At 34.4% G+C, this 18,276-nt stretch overlaps 4 protein-coding genes across 14 annotated transcripts; 3 read left to right on the top strand and 1 right to left on the bottom strand.

Moving 5' to 3' along the window:
• Positions 1-5,697, bottom strand: LOC123015918 (peptidoglycan-recognition protein 2-like). Of its 2 annotated transcripts, XM_044415989.1 has the most exons (5): positions 5,476-5,697; positions 740-1,353; positions 468-687; positions 304-422; positions 1-253 (listed from the first exon to the last, which is right to left on the bottom strand). In XM_044415989.1, the coding sequence occupies exons 2-5, from the start codon at positions 795-797 to the stop codon at positions 63-65; spliced, it is 588 nt and encodes a 195-aa protein (XP_044271924.1). In that variant the 5' UTR covers positions 798-1,353; positions 5,476-5,697; the 3' UTR covers positions 1-62. The 2 variants fall into 2 exon arrangements, with proteins under 2 accessions (XP_044271924.1, XP_044271923.1); XM_044415988.1 differs by having other exon boundaries at positions 740-5,697.
• Positions 1,333-15,932, top strand: LOC123015915 (paxillin). 5 transcript variants are annotated; one of them, XM_044415981.1, is made up of 8 exons: positions 1,333-1,472; positions 6,571-6,716; positions 8,995-9,157; positions 9,210-9,348; positions 12,575-12,755; positions 13,188-13,562; positions 13,613-13,843; positions 15,273-15,925. In XM_044415981.1, the coding sequence occupies exons 1-8, from the start codon at positions 1,460-1,462 to the stop codon at positions 15,537-15,539; spliced, it is 1,515 nt and encodes a 504-aa protein (XP_044271916.1). In that variant the 5' UTR covers positions 1,333-1,459; the 3' UTR covers positions 15,540-15,925. The 5 variants fall into 5 exon arrangements, with proteins under 5 accessions (XP_044271916.1, XP_044271917.1, XP_044271914.1 ...); XM_044415982.1 differs by lacking the exon at positions 1,333-1,472 and adding an exon at positions 3,401-3,539; XM_044415979.1 differs by lacking the exon at positions 1,333-1,472 and adding an exon at positions 5,362-5,775 and having other exon boundaries at positions 15,273-15,932.
• LOC123015917 (UPF0489 protein C5orf22 homolog) lies at positions 1,339-5,200 on the top strand. 4 transcript variants are annotated; one of them, XR_006413410.1, is made up of 3 exons: positions 2,173-2,668; positions 3,638-4,747; positions 4,810-5,200. XR_006413410.1 is itself a non-coding variant. In XM_044415986.1 (2 exons), the coding sequence occupies exons 1-2, from the start codon at positions 1,460-1,462 to the stop codon at positions 4,690-4,692; spliced, it is 1,068 nt and encodes a 355-aa protein (XP_044271921.1). In that variant the 5' UTR covers positions 1,339-1,459; the 3' UTR covers positions 4,693-5,200. The 4 variants fall into 4 exon arrangements, 3 of the variants coding, with proteins under 3 accessions (XP_044271921.1, XP_044271919.1, XP_044271922.1); XM_044415986.1 differs by lacking the exon at positions 2,173-2,668 and adding an exon at positions 1,339-1,472 and having other exon boundaries at positions 3,638-5,200; XM_044415984.1 differs by having other exon boundaries at positions 3,638-5,200.
• A 195-nt stretch (positions 15,933-16,127) lies between the features above and the next one.
• LOC123014136 (putative tRNA pseudouridine synthase Pus10) lies at positions 16,128-18,177 on the top strand. 3 transcript variants are annotated; one of them, XM_044413060.1, is made up of 8 exons: positions 16,128-16,142; positions 16,218-16,459; positions 16,507-16,765; positions 16,817-16,953; positions 17,002-17,309; positions 17,357-17,554; positions 17,606-17,829; positions 17,875-18,177. In XM_044413060.1, exons 2-8 carry the CDS (start codon positions 16,325-16,327, stop codon positions 18,063-18,065), a joined length of 1,452 nt encoding a protein of 483 aa, XP_044268995.1. In that variant the 5' UTR covers positions 16,128-16,142; positions 16,218-16,324; the 3' UTR covers positions 18,066-18,177. The 3 variants fall into 3 exon arrangements, with proteins under 3 accessions (XP_044268995.1, XP_044269003.1, XP_044268985.1); XM_044413068.1 differs by lacking the exon at positions 16,128-16,142 and having other exon boundaries at positions 16,156-16,398; positions 16,484-16,765; XM_044413050.1 differs by lacking the exon at positions 16,128-16,142 and having other exon boundaries at positions 16,156-16,459.
• Positions 18,178-18,276: the final 99 nt, after the last annotated feature.

The raw sequence follows: 18,276 nt of genomic DNA, 5'->3' as shown, positions 1-18,276 counted from the left end.
TCAGATTTTTTTTTAATTTTATTAAAACACTTTAAAAATACAATTAATAAATATAATACAGTTTATTTAGGAGGAGATCTGGTAAAGTGAGGCCAGTTTTGTAATTCACGGTAGAGTCTCAGGCCCGGACTTTCAGTAGAACTAACTTGACGCGCCCCAAACAATTTAAAATTTTTGCCCAACTCTCCCAATTCAACACCACACTGAAGAAAATCTTTAACGGCTTGTATTTGCTTGTTATTTGGAAGTTGAGCTGTAAAAAGACTCATAAAATATAAAAATATCATGAAAAAAACAACTTACTCGTGTAAGTACCAATGAATCCGAGGCCCAAGGATCGAGTGTTGTAACCACGTGTGTGAGCCCCCACTTTGTGCCAGCCTGCACCTTCGTAAATCTGACCATCACCACCCACTAAAAAACTGTGGAAAAAATTAAAAAAATAAAAAACAAATGTTAAATTTTACTTGTATCCAATATCGTGGAAATCCAAGTTTTCCATGTGGAAATTTTGAATGTTTCGCAAAATTGCCGCACATTCGTCTTCTGTGCTACAAGTATTGGTCACAGTGTGATGGACGACCACATTTTCAACGGGGATCAGGGCGTAATCGATTTCCAAAGGAGTGCGTGCCCCCCATCTAGTTCGACTCACAATTTCGGGGCATACTGTCGGCAGATTTGACTCTGGAAACTACCTCATTAAAACATAAATGGGATTTGAACGACGTCTTTTTACCTGTTCGAGCGAGAATTTGGTGCAAAATTGCAAAAATAAGCACGAACTTTCCTTCCATATTTAACTGTTGCCTTGTGTGCAAAATTTAATTCATTTATTGTTTATTTAATATGCACGTCCTTTAATGGAACAACACGAAAGTAACCTCCGCGAATTTCTGCATTTATAAACGATGACCTGTGGGGTCTATGATTTGAATATTTTTATCTCTGGGACTTTGGGGTTTACAGACAAGGGACTTCACCATTGATGATGACAAAAATAAATAAAAAAAACGATAGCAATAAAACCAATTTTTTATTTATGTTAAAGATTTTCAGTGTTTTAATCTAATATTACCTTTATATTAATCATAAATTATTAACACATTTTTTAAGGTCCTCACTGACTTTTATCATAATTCAAAGTAATTTCCACTACGTTGTTATAACGTGTCATAGATAAAGAGAGCAACTTGTTAAGATAATTCATACGTTCTTAAACTGTAAAAGTCCACATTTCGTTTTTCAAAATTTTGCAAAAACTTGTTGAGAGCCGCTGTTTGATCGTTGTTTACTTCTTTCAAGGTTGCCCACACTGACCGTCTGGAATTTTATATCTTGACATTTGTGGTTCTGCGAAAATGTCTAAATAAGGTCATTTTCCTTAAAAGTGCTCATAATTCGTGATGTAGTTTACAAATTTCACTTAAAATTAGTATTAGAACGGCAGCTAGTTATCATGGATGACCTAGGTAAGGACACAAACGCTTCGCTTATCTAAACCACCTGCTTTGGCGCATAACCTAAATTTATTTGTAAGTTAACACATTATTAATACGGATGCCATCAGTAATGATTGAAATTAAATTAAACGGTAATTTTGATAATACCAAATTGGAATTTTTGGAAATTAGTGCAATACTTGATAAAGTGGAAGGTCAGCGATCAGCGGTTGCAAAAATGTTAACGAGGTGTAATTTTTGTAAACAATTGAAGACTGACAGGTGTCAATTAAACTGACGTAACTTCTTTAATTCAGTCTAGATTATTCTAAATTTAATTTGCCGGCAGCTGGCAATACGAATTATAAAACAGTATTTGTAGCTTCATCTTTCTACATAATGAATGGGTCTTTTTATAAAACTCTTTCAGTCGGATGCGAAGGACTATTTCTAGCGTTTCCTGTCTCATTATTCAGTCTTGTGTCATCTCAAACTTAACAAATTCGGATCAGTTTTCAATAAAAGTCCATTTTGACCTCGTTATGAAACATATTACGTCGCCGACAAATTAAATCTACACACATATAAGGCAAAGCGAGAAAGTGCAACCTATTTTCTAAGGAGATGGGACCTTGAAGTTGCCAATCTCACAAAAAGACGATTGTTTGTACACAATTACATCATATTTATATTACCATGTGAAACCCCCCCCCTCCATATCGACAAGTTTTGCATTAATTGTCCGCTCGTTATTTTGTAAATATTTAAAGTCGTTTTAGTCGAGCCGTTACAGCACTCCGAAAATAAAGCCTTTAATGACCGGCTAAAATTGGACCGGTTAATAAGTGTCGGAAAATGTGATTAATCTCGAAAATTTCCGGTAAAATTCTCTTCTTTTTTTCGTTTCTCTTGTTTTTTGGCGCCGGTATCGTTTTGTGGGCAGTAGTCTAAATTTGAACGTCGCGCACGCGCCAAAATACATTTGTAAATAAAATTAAAATGGAAAATAAAAATAATCATAGATATGTCCGCGAGTTTTCTTCATGTTTTCGGTCGTGTCGCGAAGACCACGTGATTTGGCCGTGTGCGAACTTTTGACAGACGTTTGAATTTGGCGCTTTAGTTTTTGTTTTACGCGATCATGGATCGTACGATGTATGGGAAAATTGTGCCCGGGACTTTACACCCCTATCAGTGCACACTCAAAAATGGGACTTCCCCCGGATGTAAGTCGTTTGTTTACATTTTTTTCCTCTTTAAAAACAAATAACTTGTAAACAGGTGTATCAATCTGTAAATTTTCTTTTCGATTGAGATTTTTTCCCTTTTTTTATCTATTGTCTGTATAAAGATGGCAAGTGTCCAAATGGCTGTCTAAAACGACTCTGATGTAAAAACAACAAAACAAAAAGATCATTGGGGTTACTCGGTCTGGTAGTCGCGTTTTGTTATAAAATAGCACACACATGAGATAAATGAGATCATTTTCAATTTGATATGATTAGGTACTTCCTCATTAAAGTCAGAATTTTCCAAAATTTATTCAATACTTTGTTAATTTTATCACCAATTTGATATGTTTATTTTTTCCTGTTAATACCTCTAATAAAGACATCCTTTTTTTTTAACTCTGCGATTGAAATTATTTAAAACAGACCCTGACGTATTAATAGATGTCGTAAATTTGATTCATTCGTATTTTCAAGTAGTAAATTACGTAATTGTGATTTTTTTCGATAAACATTTGATTTATTAGCAATTCCTGCTAAGTATGCAACATAATTGCAGCTTTGCTGTTTGTGTCCTCTTCCTGCGACTTGACACCGTTAATTCACACTTTCACACTCTTCCAAACCGATAAATCGAAATTAATTTTATTTGAGAAAATTTGAGTCCAACGAACTCTTTTTTATCAATCATTTATGCCACGAACGTCTGATATTTCCGCCCAACAAATCTTGTAACTTCCCTATTGTTATCGTATGTGTCTAAACACTCACATATGTACATTACTGACGTCAAGATGATGTCATTTGTAAAAGGTAACGAGTGCGGTTTGTCGGTGATTTCGATTTGTTTCACTTTGAAAAATGAGTGGTAAGTTTTGGAAATTTTCGCCCTGATGATGTCGGTTTTACGCGGAACGAAACGTTGGTGTGGTGTGTGAGTGTTTAAAAGTGATTTTTCGTCAACAGGTTGCCGGAAACGTGAAAAAATTCCGATTTATGTGGTAGAGTATCATCATGAAGTCTTGCCCCATATTTATCGCAATATGGGGGCGAAGTTCTTGCCTTTGGAGGGTAACACAATGGTACATTTTGACTCGCATCCTGATATGTTAATTCCCAAAAATATGCCTGAGAATTTCGTGTACGAAAAAGAGAAACTGTTCGAGGAAATTAGTATCGAAAATTGGATGTTACCAGGGGCTTACGCTGGTCATTTCAAGACTCTTTGGTGGATCAAGCCGCCATGGGCTCATCAGATTAAAGACAGTGATCAGAAATTTTTGATCGGGAGGAATAAAAACGGCCACATTCGGGTCGACTGTAAAGAGAATTATTTCGTTTCGGAGTGTTTGGTCGCCAAAACGGAAGATTTGGAGGGTGTTAGAGAAATTTCTTTGAGGGTTGCAACACTGGGGGAGAATTTTGAACAAAAACTTTTGACCGAAGTCGAGGGACCCTACATTCTGGACATTGATTTGGATTTTTTCAGTACGAGTAATCCGTTCAAGAATATTTATGACAAGGCTGGTACTTACAACAAATTGAAAGAGATTTATAAATTTGAGAAATTCTGTGATGATATTTTTGAATGTATGTCAAAGCGGGAAAAGCAGATTGAAATTTTGGAAAGGATTTTCAAGCACATGCAAGAAAGGAAGTGTCTCCCGGATGACGTTCCGAGTGAAGTTCGGGAATTGAGAGATAAGTTGTTGAAGTTTTACACGGAGGAAGAAATCGATTGGGAGTTGGTTCATGATGCGGGTTGCACTTGTGATGATACGGAGCTGCCTCATCATGTGTCAAGTTGTGAAGAATTGGGAGTTATGTTTGAGCGTTTTCGGGGAGTTTTAGAAGGATTGAAGACACCTCCAGTGATTGTGACTGTGTCACGGTCAACAGAGGATGATTATACACCGAGTGAGGACGTTGAGTTGATCCAAAAGTCCGTTTTGAGGATTGTTAGGGAAAAATTCAATTGTGATGAACCAATCTTGGACTACAGTGATGAAAATACCGAATAAATGAGTGAAAAGGTGTTTTCTTTTTCAATTATATCGTAATAACAGTGGATTAAAAGTAAGAGTATTTCGTTTTGAAATGTTTAGGCATGTCATCTTTTTTAATTGAAATTTTTTTAGTGAAATTTCGGGCGTTTGTTATTGATTATTAATTAATTAATTAATAGTAGTGGAAAACATGGAAGATGTGGAAAAGATTTTAAGCATGTGTAAGACCGGAATTGCGGGAGTTGAGAGAGGGTTGTTGAAGTCCAGGTGTTAGTAAATTTATGAGAAGTTGGCATCCAGTGCGTTAGAATTGCTTGTATAAAGGAATTTATTTAATTTGAAGTTGATTTGAGATTCGTTTTTGAATTGTAGGGGAAGTTCCGGAATTGACTTTTTAGTTTTACTGAACTATAACTATATTTGAATTTCCAGTTAAAGTAATGTTAGAGAAAATTATTTCATGTTGACCTAATTTTGATAAAATTTGTATTCAAGAGAGTGTTGAATAAACGAGTAAAATGTGTGGCATTTATTTTTCGATTTCACCTGTTTTTATTTCCAATTATGTTTTCCCAGTACGCAATGTCTGTAAAAGTCCACGGTCATAAATACCGCGTAGGTTTAACAATCGTAGGTTTTTTCAATAAAAAGTTGTAACTCTGGACGTATTTCAATCCTTGGACGATTTTCTAAATCAGTCGATCGTGGAGACACTCGCATCGTCTAAATTTACTTCAGTCTTGTCGTTCACGTTTCCGACAAATCGTTTCCGGAAAATTTTGCGAAAATGCGACTTACGTAAGGTGGAAAAGGTGGAGTTTTCGTGATTCCGCAAGTGGTCTATTTATAACCGGACACGTCCAGGTTTGCCAAAACTCGCGGGTGCAACAGTTAGTCATAGTCGGGATCTTCCCAAAACTATTGTTTTTTTCTCGCTTCGTGTTTGAAAAAATAATAATTATAAAATGAGTGCTAAAATACGCACGCGTACGCCGTCACCGAAAACGGTCACTTTCGACCCTTCGCCTCCGACGACACTGGAGAGGAAGAAGAAAGTGATGAGGTTTAAATCGCATGCCGAATGGGAGCAATATTTAAGTAAGTAGGTACGCGGTCACGTGGGGTCCTGGAAATGGAACAAAGTCAAAAATGTGCTAACATTTTTTATTTTTATTGTTATTGAGGCAACCAGTGACACGAATTTAGTTGGAGTCGTGAGGATTCACTATTGACATATCAATTCATAACTAATTTTGTTAATTGAGAGGCAAGCCCACGACTACGTCTTGAATAAAAATAAGTCAGCACATAAATGGTCCTCAAGGTCGAACTAATTTTACTAAAACAAATTTGTTTATGTAATCGACATAAATTGAATAACAACAAATTTGATCGATTATCGATGGGGTCATGCGAAAAGAATTTCCATATGTAAATAAAATCAAATGATTGCAATACTGCAAATTTCCGCCTATCGTTCGTTAACTTTGCAATGATAAGGAATTGCATGTTTGTCCATTATTGATACAACTGGTACTCGATTCAGTTAATTGCAAGCCAAGGATGCGTCTGCATTGCTATTAAATTCCAAGTAATCAGTGCTACCACCTTGTCATTTTTCATTTTATAAACATTGTTTTATTAATAACCGTTTTCCGGGTGATAACATTTGTTTCCCTCAAATTGTGACGCATCTTTTATCGGCTTGGCGGTTTTAATTTCGAGTAATTGAGAGTCACTCATTTTGTCCAATTTCTCTCAATCATCAACCGATTTATTAATTATGATAAAGTCGGACGAAATGGACGCAACTCGAAACCCGTATGCTGAATTCGGTATAAAGTGACTTCTTTAGTGGGTTTTAAATTCTGAATTATTTGTTTTGTGTTGCAGATGCTCTTTTGGCGGATCTTCAGAATACCGTGTCTCCGGGTGGCGGTAGTAGTTCCGGTTATGGCTCTTTGAATACTTCGAGGGATGGTCGACAATCGGGGGTTGAAAGTCCCGCCTCGAAAGTCGATTCATATGGTGTTAGATCGGTGAGTCGCTTTTTGATTTTTGGCAAGAGTGTTATTTTGGCGGAACTGTGTAAACGATTAGTTACGCCATCTGGAAAAAGTTTGTTTAAGTTATTCTGAGAATAACACAGTCACAAATCTCGATGTGTTAGGTGGAGATATTCAAAAACGTCTCGTCGTTTCAAAACTGTTTGCTTTTGTTTTGTAATTTGTGTGGCGACATCTTTTGATGTATATTATAAATCTAGCGTGAAAAATGTTTCTTTACTTCACTTATTGATTACAAAATTGATATATCTAGCACTACGATTAAAAAAGTGACCATTTGAATTAGGGGGACTATGAGGATTTAAGAATTTTTATCCCTTAATTGTAAAACAGAGATTTTTCACATTTAGGAGCATTTCCATGTTCGCATAGTATACTTTTTAGTTTTGAAATCTAAAATTTGTTATTATTTCATGAGAAATATGTAGTTTAAAATAATTATTATTGTCAATAATTGATCCAGTGGCACCAAAAATATTGAAAATACATTTTTAATGTTTAAAAACAAAAGCGTTACACGTTCTTATAAGATTTTAAATGTATGAATAGATTTATCGAAAAAAACGTTGTTTTCTTTATCATCTAAAATGTAACAGAGAAATTAATTGCAAGTGAAAAATGTGGCACATATTTTTAAAATACATTCTTTCTACTACAGTTACATTTTCCTATATAATTTTTCTATACTTGTATGTTTACAAGTTTACAGTTATTACAAGTCCAAAATCAAGAGAAAAATGAATTAGTTTGTTTCAGGTGAAGTAAAAAATGTTTTTCTTTTGCAATTTCGGCTTAAAATGGAAGATAATTTTTTTTTCCTCTTGTAAATTTAATCCGGGAACAGACTGTATATTTTGGAAATTCAAATTTTACTACATCAAAATTATTTTATTGTGGCGGTATCTTTTATTTAACCACGCAAATACATAATATATTTAGAACAACAAGCTTGCAGATGTTTTGCGAATATCGGGAATTCGCCAAAACACTCCAATAGATAGCGCCAGTTGTGCTATATTTAACCGATGCTTTCTAAACGTCGATTTTATTGCACCAATAAAAACCTTTTAAATCGTCAAAATGCAATTTCAAGTTTTAATGTGTTTTGATGGATGGGCCTATTACGTCACTGTTTTTTCTTATCTTTGAGGGACGTCTTTTTCTTTAAGATTAAGATTCTTTAAGATTTAAATATCGCTATATAAATGATTTTAAACATTTGCGAATATAATTAGAATTGTGAGAATTCTATAAACACAAGAAACAACGAGTGCTGACAAAAATGTTGGCGCTTTATTTGATAAGTTGTTTGACATAATTTTGACGTAATTAACTTGTTTACCACTTTTTTTCAAATACTTTCAAATACATTGTACGATTTATTTTTTTATCTCGTTTTATATTTTTTATAAATTTAAGTGACAACATTGTTAACTTGTTCAAATTAAGTCCAGCATAGTTCGGACCGAGCCAACTCATTATCCGCATAATTTACGGTCATAAAATGAAAAAAAAATCGAATTTCGAAATGGCCAATTAGAAAATAACACGTTTATTAAATTTCGAAAATTGGCATTCGACCCACAAAATTAGAAGCACACCGAAATAGAAATCCGATTTGAAAATTTCGAACCGTCTGAAAATCCTTATTTATAGACAATACGATACGTTTTCTCATAAAGTCTTTTCTTGTTTTGAGTAATTTTTTCTCTCGCATCGTGGACGTCGCGCCGTGCGCAAACCGTCCTCTCACCCCACTCGTGGGGCGTCGCGATACTCCTGTCGTCTCCGTCGGCAGCGTCGACGTCTCTATTTCGCTCTCTTTTCGCCGAATTTGAATGCCGATCGCTCCATAAAGGGACCTTGTGCAGTCGCACACTGAGTAATATTACTTCAAATCCGAAATGGTGGGGATTGTCACCTAATTGATGGACTTATGATCCGTCGGCGGAGTTTTCCAGAGGGATTTTCGACCACCTGTTGATTATGATCAACAAGTGGTCGTGCGATTTCGGCGAGGAGAGATTCTCATATTCGAGGAAAATTCTTTTCAGGTTTTTTTCCCGGTAGGACAGGGCTGTTTAGATGTATTAACAGTTGTATGTTTGGTTAAGTGGCCGAGATACACACGTCTTGTATATTTATATAAAATTTAAGTTAATCTGAAGCGAATATAACTCTCCGAAAATAAATTCGGAGTCGACAACACACCCTGAATGTCGAATATAGAAACGTTTAATTGTGATTTCAGGGCACTTATGGGAAAACCCAACCGACTTCTGGTACCCGAACTCCGGGATATGRTTATGGTTCCGGTCCTGGAACCGGCGAGAAGCGAACTTTTAATAACAATCTGTCAGAGCTTGATACTCTCTTGCAGGATTTGAGTAACTCACGATATGGCAATATTTCAGGTAAAATTCATTTTGATTCCAATTTTATTTTTATTATTGATTTTTTTTTCAGAAAACGGAATGAATGGAACTTTGAACGGAAGTACTTACAACGGCTCGGGCGGTTTGAGCCCTCATTCCCGTCCTTCGAGTGCCCAAAGTACTTTAAACAGACGCACAGTCGATAGTCTTTTGGAAGAATTAAATCCCGGGTAAGCAAGAATTATTTCTCTTGGCTTAAAATCAGGTTTATATCACCGGAGCCATTAACGTTGTAATGCGACCTATATTTTTTTATATGGGAAAATTTATCGCTTTGAAGATTTGTTAACGTACCGATTCTGTAAGTCACCGGGTTGACCTACTGCTATTTCGGTACAGATGTGATTAATTACTTCAGGTGTTTTTTTTATCTGATTGAGAATAAAACATAACTATTTTTTTTAAACCAGGTGTTTATCTAAATTTAACAAACAACTTTATTGAGAGTTTTGTGCCAAATGAAGGATTTGTTTTTGACTATTAGTGCGCTTACAGAAATAGAAATTTACAAGTTGGTCGTTGTTATGTTCACGTAGGTGGAAATGCTCGTGTGTAATTACTTCAACTAGGTTTTATGTGAACCTACAATGATAAATAAATTGCGCGATTTGAAAAATGTTGGGCGGACAATTGTAAAGCGTTTCAAGATGTGTGTAATTTGTTACATTGTTTGTCACACCAGTGGCGTAACAACATCAGAAAGGATATTTTTTTTTGACTGAAATACCGTTTTTTTTTTAAATATCAGTATTTTCAAATAATCTACGACTTACCTATTAAAATATAAGTTCAATTTTTTGAAAATGTTATATTTCTCATAGTATTTATACGAATAACGAGATAAATCATTAGTGTTGGCACCTCTAAATCTAATTAGAAAAATATTTTTAGATAAATGTATATTTATGATGATCAAGTAGATGATATAATTTTTAATTTCTTGCTAATATGTAATTTAGTTTTATGAAGGATTTTTTGTTCTGTCGAAGATTGTTAAAACAATGACTATTGTTTTGTTGATTTTTTTAAGAAAAATTAAATTAAGTTATCGATAGATTTATGATACAAAGGCAAAATATGATATGGTTCTGATGCTCGTCCGAACTGAAGAAATTAAGCTTGTCATGTTATTGTAAATTAAGCGGATTGAGGGGAATAGTGTACAGTTGGAGACAAAATACTTTGGTCGTCACTTTTCTGACACTTTAATGTAATTCAAGCTTTAACGTTAAAATGAATGACAATTTCAAATTAATGACAGCTATTATATTTTCTTAAATTATGTACATATTTGTCAACTATGATTGACAGTAGCTAAAAATAAGGTTAACAGTCCTAAAGCATACTTTACAATTTAATGTCACTCAAGTGACAACTGTACCTACTTAGCGTTAATATTTCTTTAATTACACTAGAACAAATATAACAGTTTAACTTTTTTTATCACGTCACGTTTTTGTTACGAACAATAATTTTCTTGCTTTCTGCATGAATACCTCCGATTTAAAATTTATTTAAAATTCAAATTATTGATGAATTATTACAAAATTATTACCAGATGGGTCTAAATGGGTTTTAAAAACATTTCATTGACTCGCATTTGGACTTCTTTTCTGAAAACTTAGGCTGCATGAGTCACTTACACAAGGCGAGCGTTTTCAACAAGATCGGCACAAAGGTTTTTTTTTGGGATGTGAGGGAATTACTGTTAGACTGTTATAAGAGAAACTGATCCAAAAAAGTATAAAAACAAAGCAAAATAAAAATAACACATTTTGCATTTGTTGTTTGGCGGTTTTTGTATTTTTGTTAATTTTTTATACGTGATGTGGTGGACTTTTTTAAATATTTTTCTGGACTCAGTGTCTCAAAATCTATGAGAAATTATAACTTTCAGCGAAGGTATAAAAATCGTGTCAACCATTACAATGTTAAAGAGCCTGACCGCTTTTTAGACGTAAACCAAAATACATTCTCACAGTCAACTTTGCTTTTTGTGCGTTTGAAAAATTTAATTCATTAAATTTAAATCAAAGTAATTGTTGATATGTCGTTTGTTAAATTTGGCAGTGTCAAAAATTCCACTTTTTTTTCTCTTGAATTCAAAATACAGGGTGCGCCAGAACTCGCGCCCCAGAGAAAATTTTCAAGCAAGGTAAGATACCAGGAACATGAAAAAAATGTTTAAAAAATTCAATCTGTCAAAAAATTTTGACATATTTTTTGACATCCTACACTTTTTTATATCTATTTAAAGATACTAATGATCTTGTATCTGTTTTTTGCAATTATTTAGTAAAGGGACAATAATTTTGCCAATAAAAGCCACAAGTAACATTGAACAGTAGAACAGAGTTACAATAGGATATAGGATAGGATATAGAATACAGCTTCCTTGTTTCCTCTTTTAATAGCCTATAGCAAAAAAAACTTGTAAAATTATTTTTCCAACAGAAATAAATAGAATCAAAATGCAAACTTTAAACCCTCATAACATCGAAATTTTTATAGATAAAATTTTTTTAACATTTTTTTCTATGTTCTTGGTATCTTCACTTATATGGCATTTTTCTCTGGGGCGCGAGTTCTGGGGCGCAAGTTCTGGCGCACCTGTATACTCAAACGATGAAAACACTGACATGATTTTGACAAATGGAGAATGCCACAAAATGCTGTGGCTGAATCTGAACCGTCAAAGGTACACCGTAGGGTTCCAATTTATAAAAATTGTCAAAGCTATCACAGGTATCTATGTTTATTTCTTTGAAAAATTTTAAACAGAACATTAATTAACGCATAGTGATGTCTGAGAATGTATTTTGGGTTGCATCTGAAAATCGGTTAGGGTCTTTATTGTACTATATGACTCATCCTGTAATTCCTGTATTGAAATAAAATGTTAATATTTATTTCATTTATGTGAAATTCTTCAGACGAAATGTATTATTTCTAGAAAGTGCAATAGTCTAATTTATTACTTTATATATTACAGTGTTCAAACTGTAATGTTACTTTACCCTAATATCACGTACAATTTTTTTTCAGACAATTACTTACTGCTTTAAATCCAACAAAGTTTCGCAAAATCGTAATAGGGTTCACATTTGTTTAGTTTAGTCAACTTTTTAATTTTGAAAACAATTAAGCAATACATTTTTACAGACTTACTCAAGAACTAATAAGAGACAAAATTATTTTGTGTTACTATTAAATAATTTGTTGTTTTAATACACAAAATGCTTGATTTTTCTCTCTCTTCTCGTACTTTGCATATTTTCTTTTAAATTGCGCATTGTTTTGAGACAATGAGTTGCGCCACTGGTCATAAGTCATGCGGTTGGTATCATCTTTTCCTAATGTAAATGTCAGTCACGTTGATAACTAAATAATTTCCAGTGAAGTGATTTATACTGGTCCGAAAAAAGTGACGATCACAGTGAAAGAAACAAAAACCGAGACAGGTTATCCTGGCGAGACAGAATTGATATCATCTCATATCACCACGTCTACGGCCCCTGCAGCTTCAACAGCCACTCGGGAACTCGATGATTTGATGGCGAGTCTCTCTGGAATCAAGGTAAGTGGAATTTTTTCGGCATGATTAATGGGTTTATAAATACATTTGTATCTTAATTATATGAATGGTTGTTAAAAATACGCCAAAAACAATTAAAAATAACCGAAAAGAATAAAATCATGCGTGTCGCGTGGGCGTATTTTCTGGTCCGCGCTTTTTCGAACCGTGATGTAAGTGAAAATAATAATAACAAAGCGGCTTATGCATCGTTCGTATGCTAGAGAAGAAACACTGTGACATAATAAGAATCCCGCCACAGTTCCACAAAAATAGCCCGGTTTTCGGGAATGCCGGGAGGGGGGGGAGGGGAGTGAAAATTTTACTTGGTCGTGAAAAGCAGGCGGTTGTTCAGTTTCCTCCGAACATCCTCATCGACGGTTGGTCTCTCGACACCACCAAATCGCTTTTTTTCCCTGACCTTTCTGTTCGCAGGTGAACCAGGGCCAGCCCCAGCACCAGACGGTCACCGATTCACAGTACGCGCGCCCCACGAAAGCGACGCAATCCCACAGCGCTCCCAAACAGAATTTGGATTCTATGCTTGGTAATCTCCAGGCCGACATGAGTCGACAAGGGGTCAACACCAGCCAGAAGGGCTGCTGCAACGCCTGCGATAAACCAATCGTAGGACAAGTCATCACCGCCTTGGGCAAGACCTGGCATCCGGAGCACTTCACCTGCGCCCACTGCACTCAAGAGCTCGGCACGAGGAACTTCTTTGAGAGGGATGGGAAGCCCTACTGCGAGCCGGATTACCATAATCTTTTCAGTCCGCGATGCGCGTACTGTAACGGACCTATCTTGGATGTAGGTCAGCGGGTGCTGAAAAAACTACTTTCTGACCGGTCTATTTACAGAAATGCGTGACCGCGCTGGAAAAAACATGGCACATGGAACACTTCTTCTGCGCGCAATGCGGAAAGCAATTCGGCGAAGAAGGGTTCCATGAACGCGAAGGGAAACCCTACTGTAGGGACGATTACTTTGATATGTTTGCCCCCAAGTGTGGGGCTTGTAATAGGGCCATTATGGAAAATTACATCTCGGCATTGAATGCGCAATGGCATCCCGATTGTTTTGTTTGCAGGGTAAGTATCGACGGGGCCCTTCACACATTAAAAAAGCAAAAAAAATGAGGAAAGCAGGTATTAAAGTTAAAATCATAGGATTGCAAGTTGCCGGTACAAGGGAAGTCGTTTTATGCGGTTGAAGGCAAACCGGTGTGTCCAGGATGCATCGGCAGAGAGGACGAAGAAGATGAATAAATATGATAAACCACTCCCAAATAAATATTAACCCTGTCCCATAAATAAGAGCAAAGTCTTGTATATTTGTATTATATTGAGATAATAAAGATTTAATAAAAAATAAAAACACAAAAAATACACACATTCAAAAAAAAAGAGCAATTTTCTGCGCGCTCATAAGCGCTGCGTTGTTGCTCAGGTGAGGCCTTAGTGGCTGTTTCATAAATTGTGTGTTTATTGGGTCAGTTGCTACGTCTTTGTACATCATATTTAAGCCAGGATTATTTATAGGTTGTATACCTAGACGAAAATATAGGACGAATTTATGAAACTTGTATTCTGTCTCGTTCTATTTAATGGTTTTTGTTGCACCACGTTTTTGGCCTTGATTTGTAGCAACTAGACGAGCCAAACTCGAAATGTAATTTTTCTCTACGTGATTTATTTCATTCAATTTGCTAATTTAATTCCCATTTAATGGCGACGTGAAACAAGACAGCTCAATTAATAGCAGACGGTAATGAAGGGACGTTAATGGATTTGTAAATTTTTATTATTCTATTTTATGGCGACGAAAATGTAAATTAATTACTAGTGCTAAAACATGTTAAAATTCACAACGCATGCGGTTCTATATTTTTATGGGTTTTTTGGACACGTCAAAATCAAAAAGTTAACAAAGAAAAACATATTTTTATATACAGGCTGTTTCATGACTCGCTTCTTAGAGAAAAATGCCAAATAAGATAAGGTACCAGAACAACATGGAAAAAATGTTTAAAAAATTATATTTGCCAAATAATTTTGACATTTAATTTTACCGGTAATCTTGTGTTTTTTTTCATAATTATTCAGTAAAGGTAGAAAAGAATTGCCATAAATAATGTTAAAAATAGTTATAATTCAGGGTACAGATTCTTTGTTTCTTCTTCTAATAACTTGCAGTAAAAAAACATGCAAAATAATTTTTTTAAACAGAAATAAATAGGTTCAAAGTGCAAAATTGAAATCCCCAGAATCTTATCTTATCTTAGTATTTTTTTCCGGGGCGCGAATTTGGAACATCCTGTATGCAAAAATTTAAGAATATTAAAAAAAAAAACATCAGTTTTAATTAAGGTTACTGGAAAAAATTACTCTTGTTTGTACCATCCACTTGAGTTGTTTGATTTTTTTTTTTTTCAATAATATCGTTTTCAAGGTTTTTTTATTTATCTTACCTCAAGAAAATTAATTTTTACGAATACTGTATCATGTTTTGTTGTTGCAGGACTGTCGCCAGCCGTTTATAGGTGGCTCCTTCTTTGACCACGAAGGTCAGCCATACTGCGAGACCCATTACCATTTGAAACGTGGTTCGTTGTGTGCCGGTTGCCATAAACCGATTTCCGGTCGGTGCATCACAGCCATGTTTAGGAAATTTCATCCAGAGCATTTCGTTTGTGCATTTTGCCTTAAGCAGCTAAATAAGGGCACTTTCAAGGAACAAAATGACAAGCCATATTGTCATACGTGTTTCGATAAACTTTTCGGTTAGCTGAATTTTCCTTTAAATCTAAATTTTTTCTTAATTTTCTTTGCTAAAAGTGGAAGTTGACTCCTTTAACTGTTTAATTAAAAACCAACTTGTATTTCTATCTAAATGTTAGTTAGACTTATAAGTCAAGTAGGTTTGCTTAATCCATTAATGACTTATTATTACGAATAGAAATCTTTTAATTCCATATTTTTTTTTAAATTCTTATTTTGCAGAACACGTATGATGCACTTGTTGTATTTTGCATTTCAACGATTAATTACAAGTTGCCATTTTATTTTTATACTTTTATTAATTTTAATCAAGGTTGTTAATTCGTACTGTAATTATTTTGTAACACAAACTAATTTTAGAAATATACATATTATATCTATATATTTAATGTGTGAAATAAAGTGGATTATCTAGTGAAGAAGTGTTTACCTCAGCACCCATAATTTACAAAAAAAAAATTGTCATAAATTTCCAATTTATTTCCAGTTAATTTCGGGAAATTAACTAATTTCAATTCTACTACTCGTTATCAGTTATCCAAATAATTATGAGTTGTTTTTAGAAAAAAAAATCTGTTTAAATTTCTAGTTGAGGGAACAAGATTTCAAGGTTGGTAGTGCGATTGAGGTTATGTTTATTTGTTTTTTTAATTTTCACAAACTTTCCACAATTTTCTATGAAAAGGCGACTTTAAATTCGTCGAATAATTCCCGGAATTGCAAGCGTGGACCAGGTTTACAATTTTGGGAAAACACTTAGTCATAACCTTATTTTCATTATTGGCAAACACCATGGTGGAAGAAGCAGAACTTAAAATCTACAATGAAATAATAAATAAAGGGTGTTGCAAGCGATGTGCTTTGAGGTATTTGGGACAATGTAAAACTTTGCTTACTTTTGAACACCCCAATACCTGTTTAGTTAATGTAAGTTTCTGCTTATTTTTGTAGCAGTAATAAAATGAAGATTCCAGTTTGGATACATGGATCCTATTGAAGAGTTTGAAGAAGAACGAAAGGCAAAAATTCGGAAAATTAACCCTTGTTCAGTTTGTCTAGGCCTTTTGCAAGATCCTGCCATAGAAGAAGTTTTTGCGTGTAAAGAATTGAATAATATTTCTGAGTACCTGAATCAGACTTTTGTGGTCTATATAACTTTCCCCACATGCATTTTATTAAGGGATCACAGTATGAAACTGTATTTAAAGCGGTTGTTTCCAAATACCTTTGATTGTGAGTTTACCCAAATCTTGATAACTGTTTTATATTTAAGACAAATTTTAGGCAATAAAGTCATAAAAGTGAACAACGCGTGGCGATATGCTGTTGAGAACAGACTCTCCCAAATTTTGAAAAAAAGTTACAGTCATGCATCTAAATTAACTTTGCATTTTTATACCAAGTATCAGCTGGAAGATGATGTCAGTTTGTAATTTACAAGTGACTCCTTTTCTAATTTAAGTTTTTAGGAAATGGAAGCAGTGCAGCGAGTTTTAAAAGATATACCGAAAAATAGTTTAAGTAAACACCGCGTTTGCGACATGTTAGAAACAATATCAGACAGCGATTTTAGTAACTTAGTAACTGTACCCCCTAGAGTCCCATTTTATTCCGTTACTTTTGAAGCATTGAAGTACTACTCAGAAGCTATTCATTTAGCAGGAAATTACTTTAAATATTCTAGAGAGATATTTCAAGCCCAAAATCCAGTTAATAAGGCTTCCTTAGATTTTAGTATAGAAGCGATAATCACAAATGCAATAAGAAATGTGGCGAGGTATGTTATTATTGAATTATAATACAAAAATTAATGCTTTATTGTAGTAACTTCAAAGAAGCAATTTTTAAATCGTCTGGTTTTGACGATCAAAACATTCGAGTCCTTGGGAGCGGCAGAACCTTCCACTTACAGTTAAACGATCCCAAATTTGAATCACTTTCGCGGAAACAATGCCAAGTAATTGAAGAGATTATCAGGAGCAGTAGAGTAATGGCTGTGCGAAATTTACGGGAAACTGACAAGTGAGTTTTTTTTTTAATAAATAAAGTTCTTTTATTGTGTTATATTCTCAGACGGGACATTTCCATCCTCCTGGACAATGAACAACGCGGTGCGCGAAGTTACAAAGTGTTATGTATGGTGTACAATTGTAAAAATGTCGATTATTGTATAAACGCGGTGAATATGAATGGAAGTTTAAACGTCTGGCAAAAAATTCCACTAAAAGTTTACCAGCAGCGCAAATTTTATAATAGGAAAAAGAGGATATTTCAGATTAGGGCTCGGAAATTGAAAGGTAAATGAGAATAAAATGGAAGGATGTTTTAAACGTGTTTTTTAGGTAATTTAGTTGAGCTAGATTTGTGTACACAGTGCGGTTTGCACGTACCTGAATTCATTAATGGGGATTTTGGAAGGACGAGGCCTTCACTTTGTGATATAATGAATGCGAAAGTCGATGTTTTGGCGGTTGATATTTTTGATTTTCCGTCAGCACTGCATTGTGACGAAGAGGAAGACGTAGTAATTTAGTATGTTTTTAACTTATTTTTTATTTTAAACAGAGGTGTGGATTCAATTAGGAGAGGTACTGATTTATCAAAATTTTTAATATTTTATGATAATAAAGAACTCTTGAGACTTATTTATATGTTCTTGTTTCTAAGTTATTATTTTTCAGTTGTTTCTTTTTCATTATTTAAATTGTGAAAATGTAAAAGAAAATATCAACAATATTTACTTG

The sequence above is a fragment of the Tribolium madens genome, unplaced genomic scaffold, assembly GCF_015345945.1.
Source record: "Tribolium madens isolate multiple individuals breed KSU strain unplaced genomic scaffold, Tmad_KSU_1.1 Scaffold_19;HRSCAF=116;Tcas5.2_LG9, whole genome shotgun sequence".
NCBI classification, from domain to species: Eukaryota; Metazoa; Arthropoda; class Insecta; order Coleoptera; family Tenebrionidae; genus Tribolium; species Tribolium madens.
The sequence above is the reverse complement of the archived record's forward strand: the minus strand, read 5'-3'. Positions and strand labels throughout refer to the sequence as shown.

Excerpts from the sequence above, each read along its gene's own strand:
- LOC123014136 (XM_044413060.1), top strand. The coding sequence starts at position 16,325 with ATGGTGGAAGAAGCAGAACTTAAAATCTACAATGAAATAATAAATAAA. Across the intron at positions 16,766-16,816 it reads GTTTCCAAATACCTTTGATT|GCAATAAAGTCATAAAAGTG; the intron begins GTGAGTTTACCC and ends GACAAATTTTAG. Across the intron at positions 17,555-17,605 it reads AATTTACGGGAAACTGACAA|ACGGGACATTTCCATCCTCC; the intron begins GTGAGTTTTTTT and ends TTATATTCTCAG.
- LOC123015918 (XM_044415988.1), bottom strand. The coding sequence starts at position 797 with ATGGAAGGAAAGTTCGTGCTTATTTTTGCAATTTTGCACCAAATTCTC. Across the intron at positions 688-739 it reads CCAAATTCTCGCTCGAACAG|AGTCAAATCTGCCGACAGTA; the intron begins GTAAAAAGACGT and ends GGTAGTTTCCAG. Across the intron at positions 254-303 it reads ATTCATTGGTACTTACACGA|CTCAACTTCCAAATAACAAG; the intron begins GTAAGTTGTTTT and ends GTCTTTTTACAG.
- LOC123015917 (XM_044415984.1), top strand. The coding sequence starts at position 2,584 with ATGGATCGTACGATGTATGGGAAAATTGTGCCCGGGACTTTACACCCC. Across the intron at positions 2,669-3,637 it reads AAATGGGACTTCCCCCGGAT|GTTGCCGGAAACGTGAAAAA; the intron begins GTAAGTCGTTTG and ends TTTCGTCAACAG.